Genomic DNA, 19,089 nt, shown 5'->3' with positions numbered 1-19,089 from the left:
TCTGCGCACATCTCACAATTCAAGAGATTGCACAGGGTCAGTTCCCTTCCCATTCACATAAGATAACGTGAAAGTTATGAATAATTTCAAGTTAGAAATATGGTCGAGCATAAAAAGTCGTATGAAACTTGCCTATAATGGTAATTAAGACGCTCGTACGAAAATAATGAAACTCGCTTGTGTTCGTTTCATAAACATCCTCGCGTCTTAATTACTATCATTATAGGCTCGTTGCATAATGTACTATTATTATTTTATTACGCTTTTGCACAATAAAAAACATTTCACGTGAATCTCAGATTAGCGAAATAGATTTTCAGCAATCAAGCTCTCAAATAATGTGACTTCTAAAGTTGAGCGGCTCTGATATCGTACAGAGTACGACGGGGAAAATGCACAGACCGCTGTGATGTAGTTTATGCTGTGGGCAATTTTATTGTTTATGGTGGCTGTACTGTTTACTTCATTTTTTCTTAACGTACCCTGATCTTCTCCTCCGCTGATTGGAGGAACGACACGCATCGCCGGCCTCGGCTTGGAGACCGAGCGAATGTCCAGTTGGTAAGAGAATTTGACGCAGTTACGACTTCGAGAGAGAAACGGGTAATCTCCCGTCTCTGCTGAGATAGTCAACTCATCGTATTACGTGGTTCCGGTGGTCAAGGTGACCCCGCTGATTTGGATAGCTGCGACTATCGTCTGTGTGGTATAATTCATCGGTGGAACATCGTTTGGATATCATCGCTTTACAGACTGAGGGATGGTCTGTTTCATTCTCAGCATTCCTGATTTCATATTCTACACTATGAGGGATCACTGACGTCCATAAACCTACAGGGAAGTTCTCTGGGGTCGTTACGCCATTAATGTATATAAGGCGTACTTGGTTACCGTGTGCTTTCCATGGATTTGGACTTTGATTCAGCTAAAGGTTGGAGACTACAACTTTATATGTCTTATTTGAGCCGAGTCTGTTCAGACTGTATTGTCAATGAGTGTTCAGTTTACTCTGTTATACTTTGCCTTTCTTACATTCATTCTGATGGCAGACATTAATTTTCTCTCTTTCATTATCTCACTATTTTATAATTGTTATTAGATCTATAATTCTTTGTTTTTGTATTTTTACATTAATTTATCTCTCTCAGTTTGTTAATATTAAATTATTATAATTATCATGGTTTTTGTACTATTTGTGAAAGGCAGCCAAAAATACCTAGAGTTACGATCCTTTCCTCTTTCCTGGGTTCTACTTAGGCACGCTGATACAACACCGCATGTAAAATACGAAGGCATTTGCTTAACTGTTAAAGATAATTCCACGTTATGAAAAGAAGCATTGGTTTTATGGGCCTTGGCTAATACATTGTACAAGCTATGTGGTAGATAAGCGTTTCTATGGCAACTGGTCATTTGATGAAATAGCCCCGTATGCTCAATGCTTTTTTATTGACGTGCATAATCTTATCTATTCTGAACATCGCATCTGCTACATTATTGGTAAATTCCTTTACCAATGAGCTAAGTCAGCGGCGATACGAATTAATACAGTGTTGTGCGGGGAGATCGCGTTAACAGTTGACAAACGGAAAGCGAGAGCGCGACTGCAGGGGGAAATCTAAGCGGATAAGCCATCTGGTATGAAAAATTGGAAAACTTTCGAAGTAAAAAAATTTACACTCGCATAGAAGAAAAAAAAAAGTCCCACGTGCCCAGTAACTCTGACAGAAAGTCGGAAAATACCGCATTACCAACTTCTAAATCCCTCACTCCAATCTTTTTTTACCTCCTTTTTTTTTGCAGAAAGTTTAACTAGAATGTCTCTGGTCACACAGGAAATCCTCAACAACGTACAGTTGAAATCAATTAAAGTAGGTCACCCCATAAAACAATGAGGATCATACGACATTGTCAGATTATTCGTTGACTGGTAGACGTTAAGACGTGTGTTCGATTCCGGCTTTTGCTGATTACCTGGTTATTTTTTTTCCGAGGTTTCTTCAAAAGTAATACCAATGTCAGGTATTAATATGGCGAATCTATGAATTCAATTTGCAAATACCATCTCGCTATCACAAATTCCATCGCTTGTTTATGCGGATGACGTGAATATGTTAGGAGAAAATCCACGAACTATTAGGGAAAATATGGGAATTTTATTTGAAACAAGTAAAGAGATAGATTTGGAAATAAATTCCGAAAAGACAAAGTATATGATTATGTCTCGTGACCAGAACATAATATTTTTTATTTTATTTTATTGGGTTATTTTACGACGCTGTATCAACATCTAGGTTATTTAGCGTCTGAATGAAATGAAGGTGATAATGCCGGTGAAATGTGTCCGGGGTCCAGCACCGAAAGTTACCGAGCATTTGCTCATATTTGAGTGAGGGAAAACCCCGGAAAAAACCTCAACTAGGTAACTTGCCCCAACCGGGATTCGAACCCGGGCCACCTGGTTTCGCGGCCAGACGCGCTGACCGTTACTCCACAGGTGTGGACAACCAGAACATAATACGAAATTGGAATATAAAAATTGGAAATTTGTCCTTTGAAAAGGTGCAAAAGTTCAACTATCTTGGAGCAACAGTAACAAATATAAATGACACTAGGGAGGAAATTAAACGAACAATAAATACGGGAAATGCCTGTTATTATTCGGTTCAGAAGCTTTTATCATCCAGTCTGCTCTCAAAAAAGCTGAAAGTAAGAATTTATAAAACAGTTATATTACCGGTTGTTCTGTATGGCTGTGAAATTTTGATTCTCACTTTGAGAGAGGAAAAGAGGTTAAGAATGTTTTGAGAATAAGGTGCCTAGAAAAATATTTGGGGCTAAAAGGGATGAAGTTACAGGAGAATGGAGAAAGTTGCACAACGTACAACTCATGCATTGTATTCTTCACCTGACATAGTTAGGAACATTAAATCCAGACGTTTGAGATGGGCAGGGCATGTAGCAAGCATGGGCGAATACAGAACTGCATACAAAGTGTTCGTCGGGAGGCCGGAGGGAAAAAAGACCTATGGGGAGGCCGAGACGTAGATGGGAAGATAATATAAAAATGGATTTGAGGGAGGTGGGATATGACGGTAGAGACTGGATTAATCTTGCACAGGATAGAGGCTAATGCCAGGCTTATGTGAGGGCGGCAATGAACCTCCGGGTTCCTAAAAAGCCATAAGTAATGAATTAAGACATAAATATTGTTTATTGTCCACATATAACACCTTTTATACAGGTTAAATATTGTGACAGCGACGTGAGAATCGAACTCACGACCAGCGTCCCGCAAGAAAGCAGATCGCACAGGCTCCACGGAACATTGAGTGACGTCGCGCGGTGAAGAGAAGAGAGAGGGTGTATTACGACAACGCGACGAGTCTGCGCGCGCAGCTGCTATTTTAACGCAGTGAATGTGGAACGACCTTCCCGAATATTCCAGACGTCTGTCGATGTAGAGATATTGAGATAATTCTCTACACACCTGTAGAAGGTTCTCGCAACTATGATTTTGCTATAAAAGAGCAGGCGCCAGCGAACGAGAGTCAGAGTTTTCAGTTATTCAGTCAGTGAGAAAGCCAGAGCAAGCAAGCCAACCGGAGTTCGACTCGAGTGTGCGTCCGCATCTGCGTCAGCATCCGAAGGCCTGAGTTCGAGTGCAGTGGATCGCAGTTGGAGGGACCTGAGTTCGAGTGCAGTGGACCGCAGTTGGAGGGACCCGAGTTCGAGTACAGTGAACTGTCTCTGAAGGTCTGTGGTTCGAGATACTGTGAACTCGAGTGACTGAGATAGAAGAACTGTGAACTGAGAACTGGTAGTTCTGATTTGTAAATAGTGCTTTGTAAATATTAGTTAAGATTAACAGTTCATTGTTGTGCGTAATAGTCCAAGTCAATTGTCATTGTCGTCGGTGGAGTGCTATAACGAATACTGTGTGAGTGAAGATCCAATTGTTGACGAGAGCGTTTAAGGTGAATTGTCGAAAGGAATTATTGTTGTGACGAATAAATTACATTGTTGTAACTAATAAAGTTCACAATATGTAGGATTATTATAGATCAGCATTTACGTTGGGATAAACAAATTGATCTCATGTGTACAGGTATAAGAAAGACAATTTATAAATTCATAATACTTCGATATTTTATCATTAAGAAGGCATTAAGAATAATATTTTCAGCTTCATAGAATCATTCATACAATATGGTATAATAAATTTGGGTGGAGTAGCATCATCTGTACTTAATCCATTAATTTTGTTACATAGAAGATTGAAAAAAAAATTTCTGACCAAAAATATGGATTACCCAACTAATTTAATTTATACAGATTTTAAAGCATTAACTACTGAAGAAATTTATAAATATGGTTTACTAATTTACTACCACAGAAATCAAATAAAACATAAATCTAATCTACATGAATATCGTACTCGAAGACAAAAGTCTACTTTCCCATTAATTGAGCCTAAATCTCATACAAGTGCAGCTCTTAAACATGGTGCTAGTTTCGGCCCAAGACTTTATAATAAAACTATACAAACCATTTTCCAAATTTGAAATATTTTATAAGTGAACCGTTTAAAAAATAAATTTATAAAATTATTCTTGATATATATAATACCATGTTAACAAATGTATGTACTTTTTACCTATTTAATTCATGTTTTTATTGAATATCACTGGTTTCTATCTGATTATCAATTTATATTAAATGTGTTTTTTCTCTTCTTTCTCTTTATTTTCTCTTGCTTGTTAGTTGTCGGTCTGAATTAAGTTAATTAGTGTATTTATTAAACTGTTTTCGTAAATTTTATGTTATATTATTCGCTAAGACCACATCGTACACGGGACTGGTTCTCGCTTACTTTAATGGCCAGAAACATTTTTTGTTGTGCACTTTTCAATTGTACTCACTTTGTTTACTAGCTAAATATGTTAGCTAGTACGCATCGTCAAAAATAAGCAAATGGCTTTTCATCAACATCCGCTCCCTAGTTATTATACATAACAGTACCTAATGGATACATTTAAAAATAAATAGAACAACAGGTGAATAAGGTTTTTGTTCCTCGTGATAATCATAAGCAAATGACTTAGGTGGGTTTGGAAGTAAGCTCTTCAACTAATTACTAAAACCCGCCAAGGAAGAGGTATTATATTCTATAATTTTAATTATTTATATTTGGTTCCCATAATCCATTAGCATAACTGTTTTATAAATTCTAACTTTCAGTTTCAAATATCTACACAACACCGCCATTAAATATATGGAAAAGACCCATACCACTTGATTAACAACTATAAAAATATTTCATTTTTAATAACAATATTGTTATCTTACTAAGTTTTGTATAGACTACTATATAGCAATGACTCAGTAAATATTATAGAAATGAATATCTAACTTCAGATATTCTCTACGCCTACTTACATAACCCCAAAAGGTTTCACTTTCATATCAACAATAAAGCATTAATCTGTATAATTAGTGACAAATACTCACATCATGGCATTCACTAAAATAATATTTCATTTCTAATGGTAATAATGTCATCAGACATTCTTAAGTTTTGTAGTTTTTAATAGACTATTCAATACACAGACAGCTGTACTGAGAAAATTATACACCAGAGAATCTGATCTGTAAATTATTTTTATTAAGTCTTCATGTTTTTAATAACCAATATTACAGAAACGTTCTGCAAAAGTTACACAAATGAAGATCGACATATTGGCATTATGATGTCAGAGAATCTGAGCCATCTGAACTCTAAATATGTCAGAAATACTGCAGGTCGTAGCCTTCGTGTGATATTGTTTATTGTAGCGTGTTTGTGTTTTGTTTTATTCTGAAAAGCCATTATTTCTCAAAACTGACAACAGATGGATTTTGGAAAATAGGAAAATGACGTAGTAAAATTGACATTCCACTGAAAACTACTATTTTTCTGAAAAACTTTGGGTTCCAAGCTTCAAAATGAGGGGTCATTTATTAAAATCCGTTCACCCGTTTTCCCGTAATTTCCATTACCAGTTCAAATTATATTATAGGCCTATAGATTTTGTATTGTCGAAGTAGGATGCGACATTATTATGTACATTTGAAAGAAAGATTCTTAGGCAAATCTTTGGACCGGGTAGAGAAAACGGAACATGGAGAAGAAGATATAGGCCTAATTTCGAATTGTACAGATTATATAATAAGCCGGACATTGTTAAATTTATAAAAATAAGAAGATTGGATTGGGCCGGGCATGTTGTGAGAATGCAAGATGATAGGGTTGCGAAGAGAGTTTTTAAATTTATTCCGATGGAAAGAAGGAAGGTTGAGAGCCCGAGATTGAGATGGGAAGACTGTGTGATGGATGACATCAAGACTTTGGGTGTTAGAAATTGCAGAAGTTTGGCATTGGATAGGGAGGAATGGCGAAAACTTCTGAAGTAGGCCAGGGCCCATGAAGGGCTGTCGTGCCATTGATGATGATGATGATGATGATGATGATGATCATGATGATGATTAGACTTCGTGGAATTGCCACGGGAATCGCAAGGTTTACTGCGCACGCGGTATAGACTGTATGAGAAGGGGGCGTGCAAAGGATGGAGTATGCCTCTGATGTAAACACTGAGCAGTATACTGCGGTTACAATAAAACCTGTATCCTGCATTCAAGAAATATAACGAATGATCACTGAAGTAGGAAATGTCTATACATGTGAATACACAATTATTTTATGGTGAGATATATTAACTCTTAAAATTTAATGTAAGATACTCACATCATCCTTGAATATGTGCATTGCAGTGAAGAGTTACGTACATTTTGAGCGACTGCAAAGTAATCTCCTCCGATGGTCACTTAAACAGTTTTTATTTTGGGAAAATGTACGTTCAACATCACACGATGTAATACATACATATTTGAAGAACGGAAAGTCACTACTTTTTAGTACACCAACTTCAGATATCTTGTCGTGACCTGATAGTACATCGTTTATAATACGAAGTTGTGAATAGGCAGAATTTTTAGCAATAATGTTTCTCAACTTACATTTCACTTTTTCTGAAATTAGTGAATTGTTATTTTGGATAACGGTTTGTGATACTTTATCCACTATATTAAGAGCTTCTGAGAGTTGAAGTTTAGACGATTCTAACAGGATGATGCTTTTGGACACGATTTTAAAATGAGAATCAATGAACAGAATATCTTCCAATAGCTGTTCAGAAGGCAATGATTTTACAGCTGCAACAGCGAAACTGTCTGTGCTATCCAATGCATCAATTACCTCAATTATTTTGCCGTAATGTTCTGCATAATAATTAACAGCGTCCAACCACGTTCCCCAACGGGTCAAGATTGGCTGCGGGGGTAAGGATATTCCAGGGGCAATTGTTTGGAACAGCAGCACTCTCATTGTCTTGTCTGCACTCAACAAATGTTAAGCTTTGACTATTCCAACCACAGTAATGCAAAATCAAGTGCTTACATAGGTATACATTAGCTGTAGCTGCTCTATTTGGTCCGGTCACAACTCTTAACATGAACTGCTTATACTACGAGACCGGGCGGTCTCTCACCTCTTCTATACTACCGTACATCGGCAACCTGATTGCATGCTGCGTGTGGCAATTCAATGAAGTCTAATGGTGATGATAATGATGATGATTATGATGGTGATGATGATGATAGATTTTGTACGCCTGTCTATACGCTATGGTTTAACTACACACATTGTAATATTATTTTTTTTTTCTCCATTCTATTTTTTTCTCTTGTGTTAGTTGTCGGTCTGTATTAAGTTAATTGGTTATTTAGTAAAGTGTTTTTTGTAAATGTTATGTTACATTATTGGCGAAGTCCACACGTACAAGAGCATGGCTCTTACGGTAGTGGCTAGAAACATTTTTTTGTTGTGTGCTTTTGAATTGTACTCTGCTTACTTGCTAAATATGTTAGCAGACGTTAGAAAACATGGCCGCGTGTTTTTCAATCGGCTTCAAAGATGGTGGCGTCTTGGCCAGTCTATGGTGATGGAGATGCCAGTTCACAGTTGGGACTTTAACTTCTGCACGAAAACGACACACTCCGTGTGTGGTTGCGGCACATTGAAGATGGGTTTGCCCTCCTCGTCCTTGTACTCCGAGAAGGGCATCGTGTAGATAGCATCCATGCCCATGTTACGGCTGATACGAATGCTGTAGGGATTTATGCCAATTCTCCAAATCAGCGGGTAGCCCATGGATCGCGCCATCTCGCGAGCTTGTTCCGACAAAGCCTTGCCGATACCCCTGACCCTGGCGGAGGGATCCACTGACAATATGTTGATGTAGAACCCTCTGTCTGCGCCCGTTAGCTTCCATATATTCGCATTATCCTTCAGTAAGCGCACAAACCTCCTTACCTTTGCGTAAGGGTCGTTGGACAGACTTTTGGTGAACGATTCTTCAGGGGCGTTGTCTTCGGGAGTAGTGCAATGGTTAATAGCTACTCCTAGGATGCGGCCATCTTCCTTAGACACGGCAAGTAGGGACAAACCTTGAGACAGATATTCGAGGCTGGGGATCTTATCTGTTGGTGGGTTGGGTGAGCCCCCACTGGCCACTATGAGAGGCGAGTTAGAATAGAAACCTTTTCGTAAAAACTCTACGATTCTTTCCTTGTCATCTTCCTTAGCAATTACGATGTCGTATTCATCACTCATTTTAACTGTAGATCGGAATCCAGATATGAGTTGATACGATGTGGCCACAATGTTAGCAGCGGACAATTTCTGGTTCCAGCATTCAATGTGGCAACCCTGCATATTGAGATAAATAAAGTGTTAGCTGTAATTCAATTGTTTCATAAGAATACCAAGACAATTTGAATGGCAGGCGTGTGATTTTTTGGTATTAACGATATACGTGAATTGTGTTAAAACTTAATTTTATATATGAGAAATACTGATCCCTTAGTTTTTTTTAGTAGGTTATTTTACGACGCTTTATCAACATCTTAGGTTATTTGGCGTCTGAATGAGATGAAGGTGATAATGCCGGTGAAATGAGACCCGGGGTACAACACCGAAAGTTACCCAGCATTTGCTCATATTGGGTTGAGGGAAAATCCCGGAAAAAACCTCAACCAGGTAACTAGTCCCGACCGGGAATCGAACCCGGGCCACCTGGTTTCGCGGCTAGACGCTCTTACCGTTACTTCACAGGTGTGGACCAAATCCCTTAGTGAAAGCCCAAAATTAAGTGAAATGTATCCGCGAATTTTCATGAAATTGATACAAATCCACGAAATTACTTAATAATTACGATATTTAAAACAAAAAAGGATGAAAATTTTCTTCGTTATAAAATATACACGAAGATTTCTATATATCTGATCCTTAAGCATTACATGCACATGGATCTAGCAACGATATACGCATAGTTTCGGAGACTACTACCAGGGAGCAGCGCAAGCAGACAACGGTTATTTCTCTTCCCCGCAACAACTGCCTTCGTGTGATCAAGAAGGAAGTGTCGTCATTCCTCACAGTCGAATGAAATTGAATTATGAATTTAATTAATGGTGCAAACAATTATTTGTTCATTTCCAAGGTATTTTTTAAATAATAATTTTTAAAGTGTTAATTTCCGAGAATTGAAAGAAAACATACCGCTCGTGTATCGTACATTATTTTGTGCGAAGATCGTTTATTACACACCTGAAAGAGGAATTTCTAATTAGTTGCAATGAAATCTCCATCTAGGTTTCTGTTCAACGACGGAAAATTTGCAAAACAAAAATATCTATCTTCAACATTGTTGCTTTAAAATGTTTTCTGTGTTTACTATACTCCAGCAGGCAGTGATATACGTCTGTCTTCCCCCCCCCCAAATCTATAAATGCGAACTTAAAACAAACGGTAAGGTTATGTAATGATTTATTTTTCATTTTAATATTTTAACAATATTATTTATGTAACATATTGCAGTAATAACATCGGATTTGTAGGGAACCAGAGAAGCACAGCCTTGTTCCCAAGCCTCTTCAACTTCAAGATCCACATATCCTTCGTTCAAAGTAGCCGCCATGATGAGTCTGGAATCTTGTTGATTTTTTCACGGCTTCCTTAATGTTACTTGCATCACGAAATGCAGTAACTTTAGTGGAGTTGTAGAGTTTACTTAATTTTTGAAAATATTTAAAAACAATAATTAACAGTGCAATTTAGGTGAAATTGCAGTGGTAAGTTTCCACTTTATAATTATTACTATATTGAACGTCTCTAAAAATAATGTGTTAAAAGCCTAAAGCAGTAAAATCAATATGTCACTTAAGCGGTAAGAAGAGGGAAATTGTTATGTGCATTAGGTTGGGAATACTGAATGTGGAATTTTAGGCTTTCCGCGGATTGGTTTTGTGCGTATTTGCTTGTTTTCCGCACAGAACCAATACGCGGTAAGTGTGAAATACCACATTCAGTATTCCCAACGTAACACACATAACAATTTCCCTCTTCTTACCGCTTAAGCGCGACATTCATTTTACTGCTTTAGGCTTTTAACATATTATTTTTAAAGACGTTTAACATAGTAATAATTATAAATTGGAAACTTACCAGTGCAATTTCACCTAAATTGCAATGTTAATTATTGTTTTTAAATATTTCCAAAAATTAAGTAAAGTCTACTACTCCACGAAACTTATTGCATTCTTGATACAAGTAACATTAAGGAAGCCGTGAAAAAATCAACAAGATTTCAGATGCGGATGTTATTACTGCAATATGTTCTATAAATAATATTTTTAAAATATTAAAATGAAAAATAAATCATTACATAACCTTACCGTTTGTTTTAAGTTCGCATTTATAGACTGGGGGGGGGGGGAGACGTATATCACGGCCTGCTGGAGTATAGTAAACACAGAAAACATTTTATAGCAACAATGTTGAAGAAAGATATTTTGGTTTTCCGAAGTTGCCGTCATTAAACAGAAACCAACATGGAGATTTCATTGCAACTAATTAGAAATTCGTCTTTCAGGTATGTAATAAACGATCTTCGCACAAAAAATGTACGATACACGAGCGGTATGTTTGTTTTCATGTACTCGGAAATTAAAAAAGCTCAATTACGTTTCGCTTTTTCAATCTTTTCCTCGAACATGAAAACCTCAACATACCGCTCTTGTAACGTATATTACTATTTTTCTTTTATCGTTGATGAGATTGTTATTTACACTACTGCCAGAGCCTTCTTTAGTTACAAGCCGGGGCCATACGTCGGCAACACTGTAATTAACTGTCAACCGGAGGCCTACCACACAGAACACGTGTTTGTGCTAATGCCGATTTTCAATGTAAATTAATGTTACAATATAAGTGCCTTCATGGCATGTTACGGGGATACCTTTACCTTTTTTTTTTATATAAGTGTGTGTCGAAGGAATTATGTTCGCGGTCGTACCAAACGTTAATTGTTGATGTATTATAAACTAAGTGCGTGTTGGCTATAAAAACAAGACAACAATTGAAAATATGGCTGCAGTCTTTGGCAATTTTTACGGTTATTAATAATTACAAAATGATTAAACAATTCTTCTAAATGTTAAATATTGTATAAACTACATGTTTATAGTCTTATTTGTGGTTCGTGGTGTACCAGAATTCTAGCCAAATTATTGGGTCTCGCCTGCTTATCAATAAAGTTACACCGTTGATTTTCAAGTTCATTGTAAACAGCTGTTTTGTGATCCTATAAATGTTGCAGTTTTGTTGAAGATTCGGAATGCCTGCTATACGTCAGAACTGTCTATATTTGCAGATGCGTACACTCACTTTTTTGGTTTTTAAGGTTTGTTTATTAATATTATTTCTTTTGTAATAAATTAGTTATAAACATGTTTCTTTTCACTTTGTATTTACAGGATTTAAAGTTCATCGAGTTTACGCTAATTGGCACATACTTAATACATAATGATGTGTTTTGTTACGTATTATGTTGAAGGTATGTTTCTTCATTTTTTCAAAGATCTTTACACTTGGCCATGGCCTATTTAATATTGTATTTTAGAAAATTTGTAACAAATAATTTAGGATAACAGTATTGTTATGGTGACTGGCGAGGTTCAAACTAAAACTGACTTCCTGGGCATCTGAAATATTTATAGAATAGCACGACAGGTGATCACATGAAATTAAAATGTATATGATATCCTAGACTTTTCACGTCGGAGGTAAAACAACATAAAGCGGCAAAACATTGTCAATTTACTACCCACATAATGGTTAATTGATTGGAATAGGGTACTGCGAAAGTACGTCGTTATTTTATTTATTTTTGGTACAAGTAACATTTCTTTTAAAGTATTTATTTATTTTCCCTTGTACCATCGATAAAAAAAGGTATGCTTTTAATTTTTCTAAGTTATAAGTGGCTGTATGCAAGTACTTACGCTGTATTCTGCAACTCAAATAAAATACCATTTCGGATTCCGTAATAAATTACGTACATCAATACAATGAATCTTGATCAAATGCACTTAGTTTTGTGTCAATTAATGTATAAAATGTACATGTGACAACGAAATCAAAGCACTAAAACGTCAAACGTCATGCCTTTATTTCGCCTCCGTCCGCCTCCACTCAGCGTTGCCAAACTTATCCATGCTCCGGCTTGTAACTGAAGATTTATATGTCATACATTGTTCCTAGTGTAAGTCTATACATGGGGTCATTCAATAAGTAAGGTCTTGTCTGACAAGAAAATGAAATGATCAAATTATACTCATTTGGGTGATGTCTAGGAATACAGGTTTCGGTTCGTATCTGTGATGTTATGGAGAAGTGTTTACATATATGGTAAAGTTTCTTGGTTCGACGACTTTGGTCTAGAAACAGTGACAAGTCTAGGTGTGAACGTGTATAATAAATATATGAATATTTTCACATACTGACAACAAACTGGTATTTTTGTAACTTATGAGATGACGACTACATTCTCAAAGAGGGGTTGTACTTAATAGGTTAAGAAAGAGTATTTGTTTACCACTGCACTCAACTTTTATCAAAATAGAAGTATATGTGAGTTTATATTTCACAAAAAGGGTCGGTTAAGATGTGAAAAAAAAATAATAACAGAGGATACAGTTAGATTACAAATTATGATAAAACTGACCAAAAATGTATTAGTTGTAATATTTGTAATGCAATTTAAATAATAATAAAAAAAGATCTCGTAGCATAATATATATAAAAAAAATTGTCATTTTATATCTAAAAAAGCTATTGAATAATTTATTTCATTCTCTACTGTAAATTTCATGCTTTCGTGTAATTTATTCAACAAGTGTACAATTGTATTATCTATTGATTTATTTTCATAAATTATAAGTGTGTCATCTACAAATATATGAAAGTCTTTTATGTTATGGTTATTTAGGATGTCACTGATAGTATCATATTCTATGTTTTGTAGGAAGATATCGGTTTGAATTTCAGATAATGGATTACCCAGTGCTAGGCCAACATTCTGTTGATATAATTTTTTATCGAAGTGAAGCAATTTTGTGAAGTAACATTATTTATTAGATTTAATTTTTGTTGGATTTTATTCAATGGTATTTGAAGGTTAATTAATTTTGCTTCGATAATATCTATAGTTTCTTGAAGTGTGATATTTGTATATAAGTTTTCTATGTCAAGGGACATCAGTTTTGAATCTAGGTTAATGTTCAGTTTGACTAGATTATCTATTATAAGTTTCGTGTTGTTTATTGTATATTGATTTTGTAATTGTAAGGTTGGTTTTAACCATTTGTTAAGAGAAAATAAATTAAAAAAAAGATGGCTCTGGCATTGTTATGGCTGACATAACTGCACGTTGCATTTGGCGTTACGGAAGAACCCAAATAATCCAAGATTGGTAATAAACCATGACACATTTTGTTCAAATTAGTACACGCTAGTGTTGTGCAATGTTCGAATCAACATACTACGAACTTCGCCCTACGCTTTGGCATCCAGCAGGACGTGGAAATGAAGCATGTAAATTAAAATAACAGAGTCTGTTGAAAACCGGTCAGAGGCCTTATTTATTTAAATTTAAATATACAGAAGAATGTAATTACAAACAAACAAGAGAAATAGAAATAAAATAATACAAACAATATAAAAAAGGAGATACAGTAATATTAACAAATATGAGACCGAATGAGCAGCGCTCGTGTTCGGTCGCAGTTCAGATATAATATTAATAGGCCTATAAGAGAATATAAAATAAAATAAAATAGGAAAAAGAATTGAAATTACAGTTACAGAAATTATATAATACAATATTAATATAAGAGAAATATAGAAAAAAATAATAAAAATAAATAAGTAAAATAAAATAGGAACTAAAATTTAAATTACAGCGGCAATGGAATTATATAATATAATATTAACACTAGATAAGAAAAATATCGCACGTGAAAAGTAGGACTATATATTCCAAAATTATAGAATACAAATATAATATAGGTTGATTAATTCATACACATAGGTTATAAATTTATTTAATGAAGTTGAAGATATTAACACGTTTCTAATTTTCTTGTTATATGTTAGTCGGTTACATGTTAGAAGTTCTGGGTGTAATTTAGTTAAAGCATTGTACAACCGAGGGCCAAAATTAATGCTATGCTTTAGACCAGCAGATGTGAGACATTTAGGTTCTACTAATGTTGAATTAATATTTCGTCTTGTGTCATATTATATGATATTCTTATTGAATTTGGTATTCCCAAGAAACTAGTTCGATTAATTAAAATGTGTCTCAGTGAAACATACAGCAGAGTCCGTATAGGTCAGTTTCTATCTGATGCTTTTCCAATCCACTGCGGGCTAAAGCAAGGAGATTCACTATCACCTTTACTTTTTAACTTCGCTCTAGAATATGCCATTAGGAAAGTTCAGGATAACACGCAGGGTTTGGAATTGAACGGGTTACATCAGCTTCTTGTCTATGCGGATGACGTGAATATGTTAGGAGAAAATACACAAACGATTAGGGAAAACACGGAAATTTTACTTGAAGCAAATAAAGCGATCGGTTTGGAAGTAAATCCCGAAAAGACAAAGTATATGATTATGTCTCGTGACAAGAATATTGTACGAAATGGGAATATAAAAATTGGAAATTTATCCTTCGAAGAGGTGGAAAAATTCAAATATCTTGGAGCAACAGTAACAAATATAAATGACACTCGGGAGGAAATGAAACGCAGAATAAATACGGGAAATGCGTGTTATTATTCTGTTGAGAAGCTCTTATCATCCAGTCTGCTGTCCAAAAATCTGAAAGTTAGAATTTATAAAACAGTTATATTACCGGTTCTTCTGTATGGTTTTGAAACTTGGACTCTCACTCTGAGAGAGGAACATAGGTTAAGGGTGTTTGAGAATAAGGTGCTTAGGAAAATATTTGGGGCTAAGCGGGATGAAGTTACAGGAGAATGGAGAAAGTTACACAACACAGAACTGCACGCATTGTATTCTTCACCTGACATAATTAGGAACATTAAATCCAGACGTTTGAGATGGGCAGGGCATGTAGCACGTATGGGCGAATCCAGAAATGCATATAGAGTGTTAGTTGGGAGACCGGAGGGAAAAAGACCTTTAGGGAGGCCGAGACGTAGATGGGAGGATAATATTAAAATGTATTTGAGAGAGGTGGGGTATGATGATAGAGACTGGATTAATCTTGCACAGGATAGGGACCGCTGGCGGGCTTATGTGAGGGCGGCAATGAACCTTCGGGTTCCTTAAAAGCCATTTGTAAGTAAGTAAATAAGTCATAATTATGTGTCTGTAATACATACTTAATATATATATGTATATAAATATATCTTAATATATATACTTAATATATACTTATATATAAATATATCATATGCCTTTTCGTAATCTATGAACAGTAATTGTAATGTCAGTTATATTCTTGTCTCTTCTGAATGATCTATTTGGCTCTTCACACTTAATTTTAACCATCTTGTGTTATGTGTGCGAGTAAGTTTTTATTCCTGTAACCAAGGAGATAAAACTGAATGTGATCATGCTACCCTGCATTCCTCTATTACGCAGGGCATGAGATAATTTGGAAAAGGCCGGTACGAGCAAGTACCTGAATAGGGGGCACAAGTATCTACATCGCCTATCACAAGCCACGTGATGTACGAATCAAATGCACTGCACTCACAAAAAGGGAGTAATTGGAATTACACGCAAGGCTGGGGAGCAAAAGAACGGATACAGACACGAACGGATGGGGCTGCTTCCGTCATTGACTTCTAGCAGAATGTGGTGCCCACAAGTGGCGTGGTAACACGTTAAAGTACAGAGTGTCCAACATGCCCGACTGTCCAACAGACCCTAGTTTACCCTACATACATATCTGTAGAAAGATTAATAATTTTAAGTGTTGTTATTTCACATTTCAGACATTATGATCAAGCATGTAAAAGAACTTCTTCAATCAATAGAGGTAAGAATGAGACTTTTTTTTAATTTTATGTAAAGTTATATCGGTGCAATGAAAGTGACAAATGAATTACGAAACAGCGAAATAAAGGAAGATTACATATACAAAAGAGTAGCAATACCTTTGACAATATAAACTCACCAGAAAAGAGTAACTTAGAAAAGTGCTTAAACGCTGTAGAGATATTTGTAAATAATATTTTTAGTCAGAATCGAGTGTCACAAGTGTATGCAGACACCTTGAAGCACGGTCTTACAATGAGGCATTCGTGTTAACTCTACAATTTTAACTTACACAATTTGAATATATTATGTAGTTATCTGACCTTCGCTAAGACAACCTGTACTGACGACACAGATAGACCAGAGTTCTCAAACCAGGGTCCTCAGAACAGCGCTTACAACCGGTTTATATTCGACCGCTTCCAGATCAACCGGCGATGTTGGAAATTCGTTCGAATATCCGGTCTTGAAGCGGTTGCGCCTGACTAGACAGAACAAAAGATGTAGAGGACAGAATACCAAGCGCATTTCACCATACAGGAACTCTGATGACATTTTGTAACTAAACAAACGTAATAATTGAAGAAAATTTACTTTTCCTAATTAAAAAAATGGGATAGCTTGAAATTCTTAGGAAAATATTTGGGGCTAAGAGGGATGAAGTTACAGGAGAATGGAGAAAATTACACAACGCAGAACTGCACGCATTGTATTCTTCACCTAACATAATTACGAACATTAACTCCAGACGTTTGAGATGGGCAGGGCATGTAGCACGTATGTACGAATCCAGAAATGCATATAGAGTGTTAGTTGGGAGGCCGGAGGGAAAAAGACCTTTGGGAAGGCCGTGACATATATGGGAGGATAATATTAAAATGGATTTGAGGGAAGTGGGATATGATGATAGATTGGCGTAAACATATTGAAACTAAACGTAAAGGATTAAATTTTAAAACATCAAAAATCTATTGGCTATTGGGACCTAAATCAAAACTGTCATTAGAAAATTAACTTCTTGTTTATAAAGTCATACTAAAACCAATCTGGACATACGGCATCAAACTGTGGGGAACTGCTAGCAACTCAAACATTGAAATACTGCAGAGGTATCAGTCCAAAACTTTACGTTCCATTGTCACTGCACAATGGTATGTACGTAATGATGTCATTCATCATAATCTCAACATTTCAACTGTAAAAGAAGAAATCTCTGAGTTCAGAAAAAAATACCTGCACCGATTAAATCAACATCCCAATCATCATGCATTAAATTTTCTGGATAATAGTCAAACAATAAGAAGGACCAATGCTCTTGACCTTCCAATCATTTTTACTACAGCTATTTAAAACATTGTTATTTTTCTTTTGGAATGTTGTCATGGGATAACATCTCCACTCATATCATATTCTTTTATAATATTTACTTATTGTCTATTGTAGACAGATTGTAAATGTGGCATAAGTGTAAAAAAATGATGATAGAGACTGGATTAATCTTGCACAGGATAGGGACCGATGGCGGGCTTATGTGAAGGCGGCAATGAACCCGCGGGTTCCTTAAAAGCCATAAGTAAGTAAGTCAGCTTGAAATAGGGTTGTAATTTATTAGACACTTTGGTACATTTATCTTCATAACTAATAATATAAATCAACTAATGGACACCGGCAACAAAATCATACAGAATACACGTAAAGGAAAAGGTTTCAGCTGCAATCAGAGCAACATACACGATAAAAGACCTGCGAAACCTCTCGTAAAACCTACAAGCCTGCTCAGCACAACAAAAGACGTCATGAAAGTCAGCAGATAGCAAGCAATAATAACCGGAATACGATATATATAGCATTGCCACATAGTGGCAACAGTTTTAAACACAAGCTGCAAGCTTCCAAACATTACAAAAATAAAACATCGATAATATTGCGGTCAAAGAGTACAGAAAGAGAAGTTCACAAGAGCATTTAAAGTAGAGTGGACTAAAGCGTTACTTAACTGTAACGATTAGAAGGTTCCAAGTTACAACAAAATAACTGTTACACACGTTTGAGACATTTTCCTTCACTAGGAACGTCGTATTTTAAACTTAACCTAAAAACCCGGACAATTACCCAAAAAATAAAAACCCGCCCGGACGAAAAAGGACATGTCCGGGAAAACCCGGAAATATGGCAACCCTACATCCTATTATATATTTACCCATGGTCGCAAGTTTTCCCTCTCAGAACGTCTTCCTACATGACGCGGACTATATGAGATACGGCAGATGTGGCGAAAATGTAATCGTGCACCGAGCCACTGTGTAAACTGCAACGTGCATAGCACCTATGGAGGGAGGCGGACACCCGAAGAGGAAGTGAAGCAACTGTCTGACTTATTAACGGATTTTCATTTTCCTTAAGTCAAGCACTTAAATATAATTTTATGCAGTATAAGGATACAAACTAATGTTTAGTACGTGTAACGAAGAAAGAAATGAATAAGAAAACATAGGACACATTATCACAACTTAAAATTAACTGTCTTCAGAATGTCTCTGCGACAGAGTTTCAAAATCAGGAATTATGTCACTTAC

At 35.9% G+C, this 19,089-nt stretch overlaps 1 protein-coding gene across 1 annotated transcript; it reads right to left on the bottom strand.

Moving 5' to 3' along the window:
* Window positions 1–4,049: 4,049 nt before the first annotated feature.
* LOC138691265 (arylalkylamine N-acetyltransferase-like 2) lies at window positions 4,050–16,850 on the bottom strand. Its single transcript, XM_069813091.1, has 2 exons — window positions 16,653–16,850; window positions 4,050–8,809 (listed from the first exon to the last, which is right to left on the bottom strand). Exon 2 carries the CDS (start codon window positions 8,711–8,713, stop codon window positions 8,057–8,059), a length of 657 nt encoding a protein of 218 aa, XP_069669192.1. The 5' UTR covers window positions 8,714–8,809; window positions 16,653–16,850; the 3' UTR covers window positions 4,050–8,056.
* Between the last annotated feature and the right edge of the window lie 2,239 nt (window positions 16,851–19,089).

This window comes from Periplaneta americana, chromosome 16 (assembly GCF_040183065.1).
Source record: "Periplaneta americana isolate PAMFEO1 chromosome 16, P.americana_PAMFEO1_priV1, whole genome shotgun sequence".
NCBI classification, from domain to species: Eukaryota; Metazoa; Arthropoda; class Insecta; order Blattodea; family Blattidae; genus Periplaneta; species Periplaneta americana.
Note: the sequence above shows the minus strand (reverse complement) of the source record. Positions and strands in the feature narration are given on the sequence as shown.

Excerpts from the sequence above, each read along its gene's own strand:
- LOC138691265 (XM_069813091.1), bottom strand. The coding sequence starts at position 8,713 with ATGAGTGATGAATACGACATCGTAATTGCTAAGGAAGATGACAAGGAA.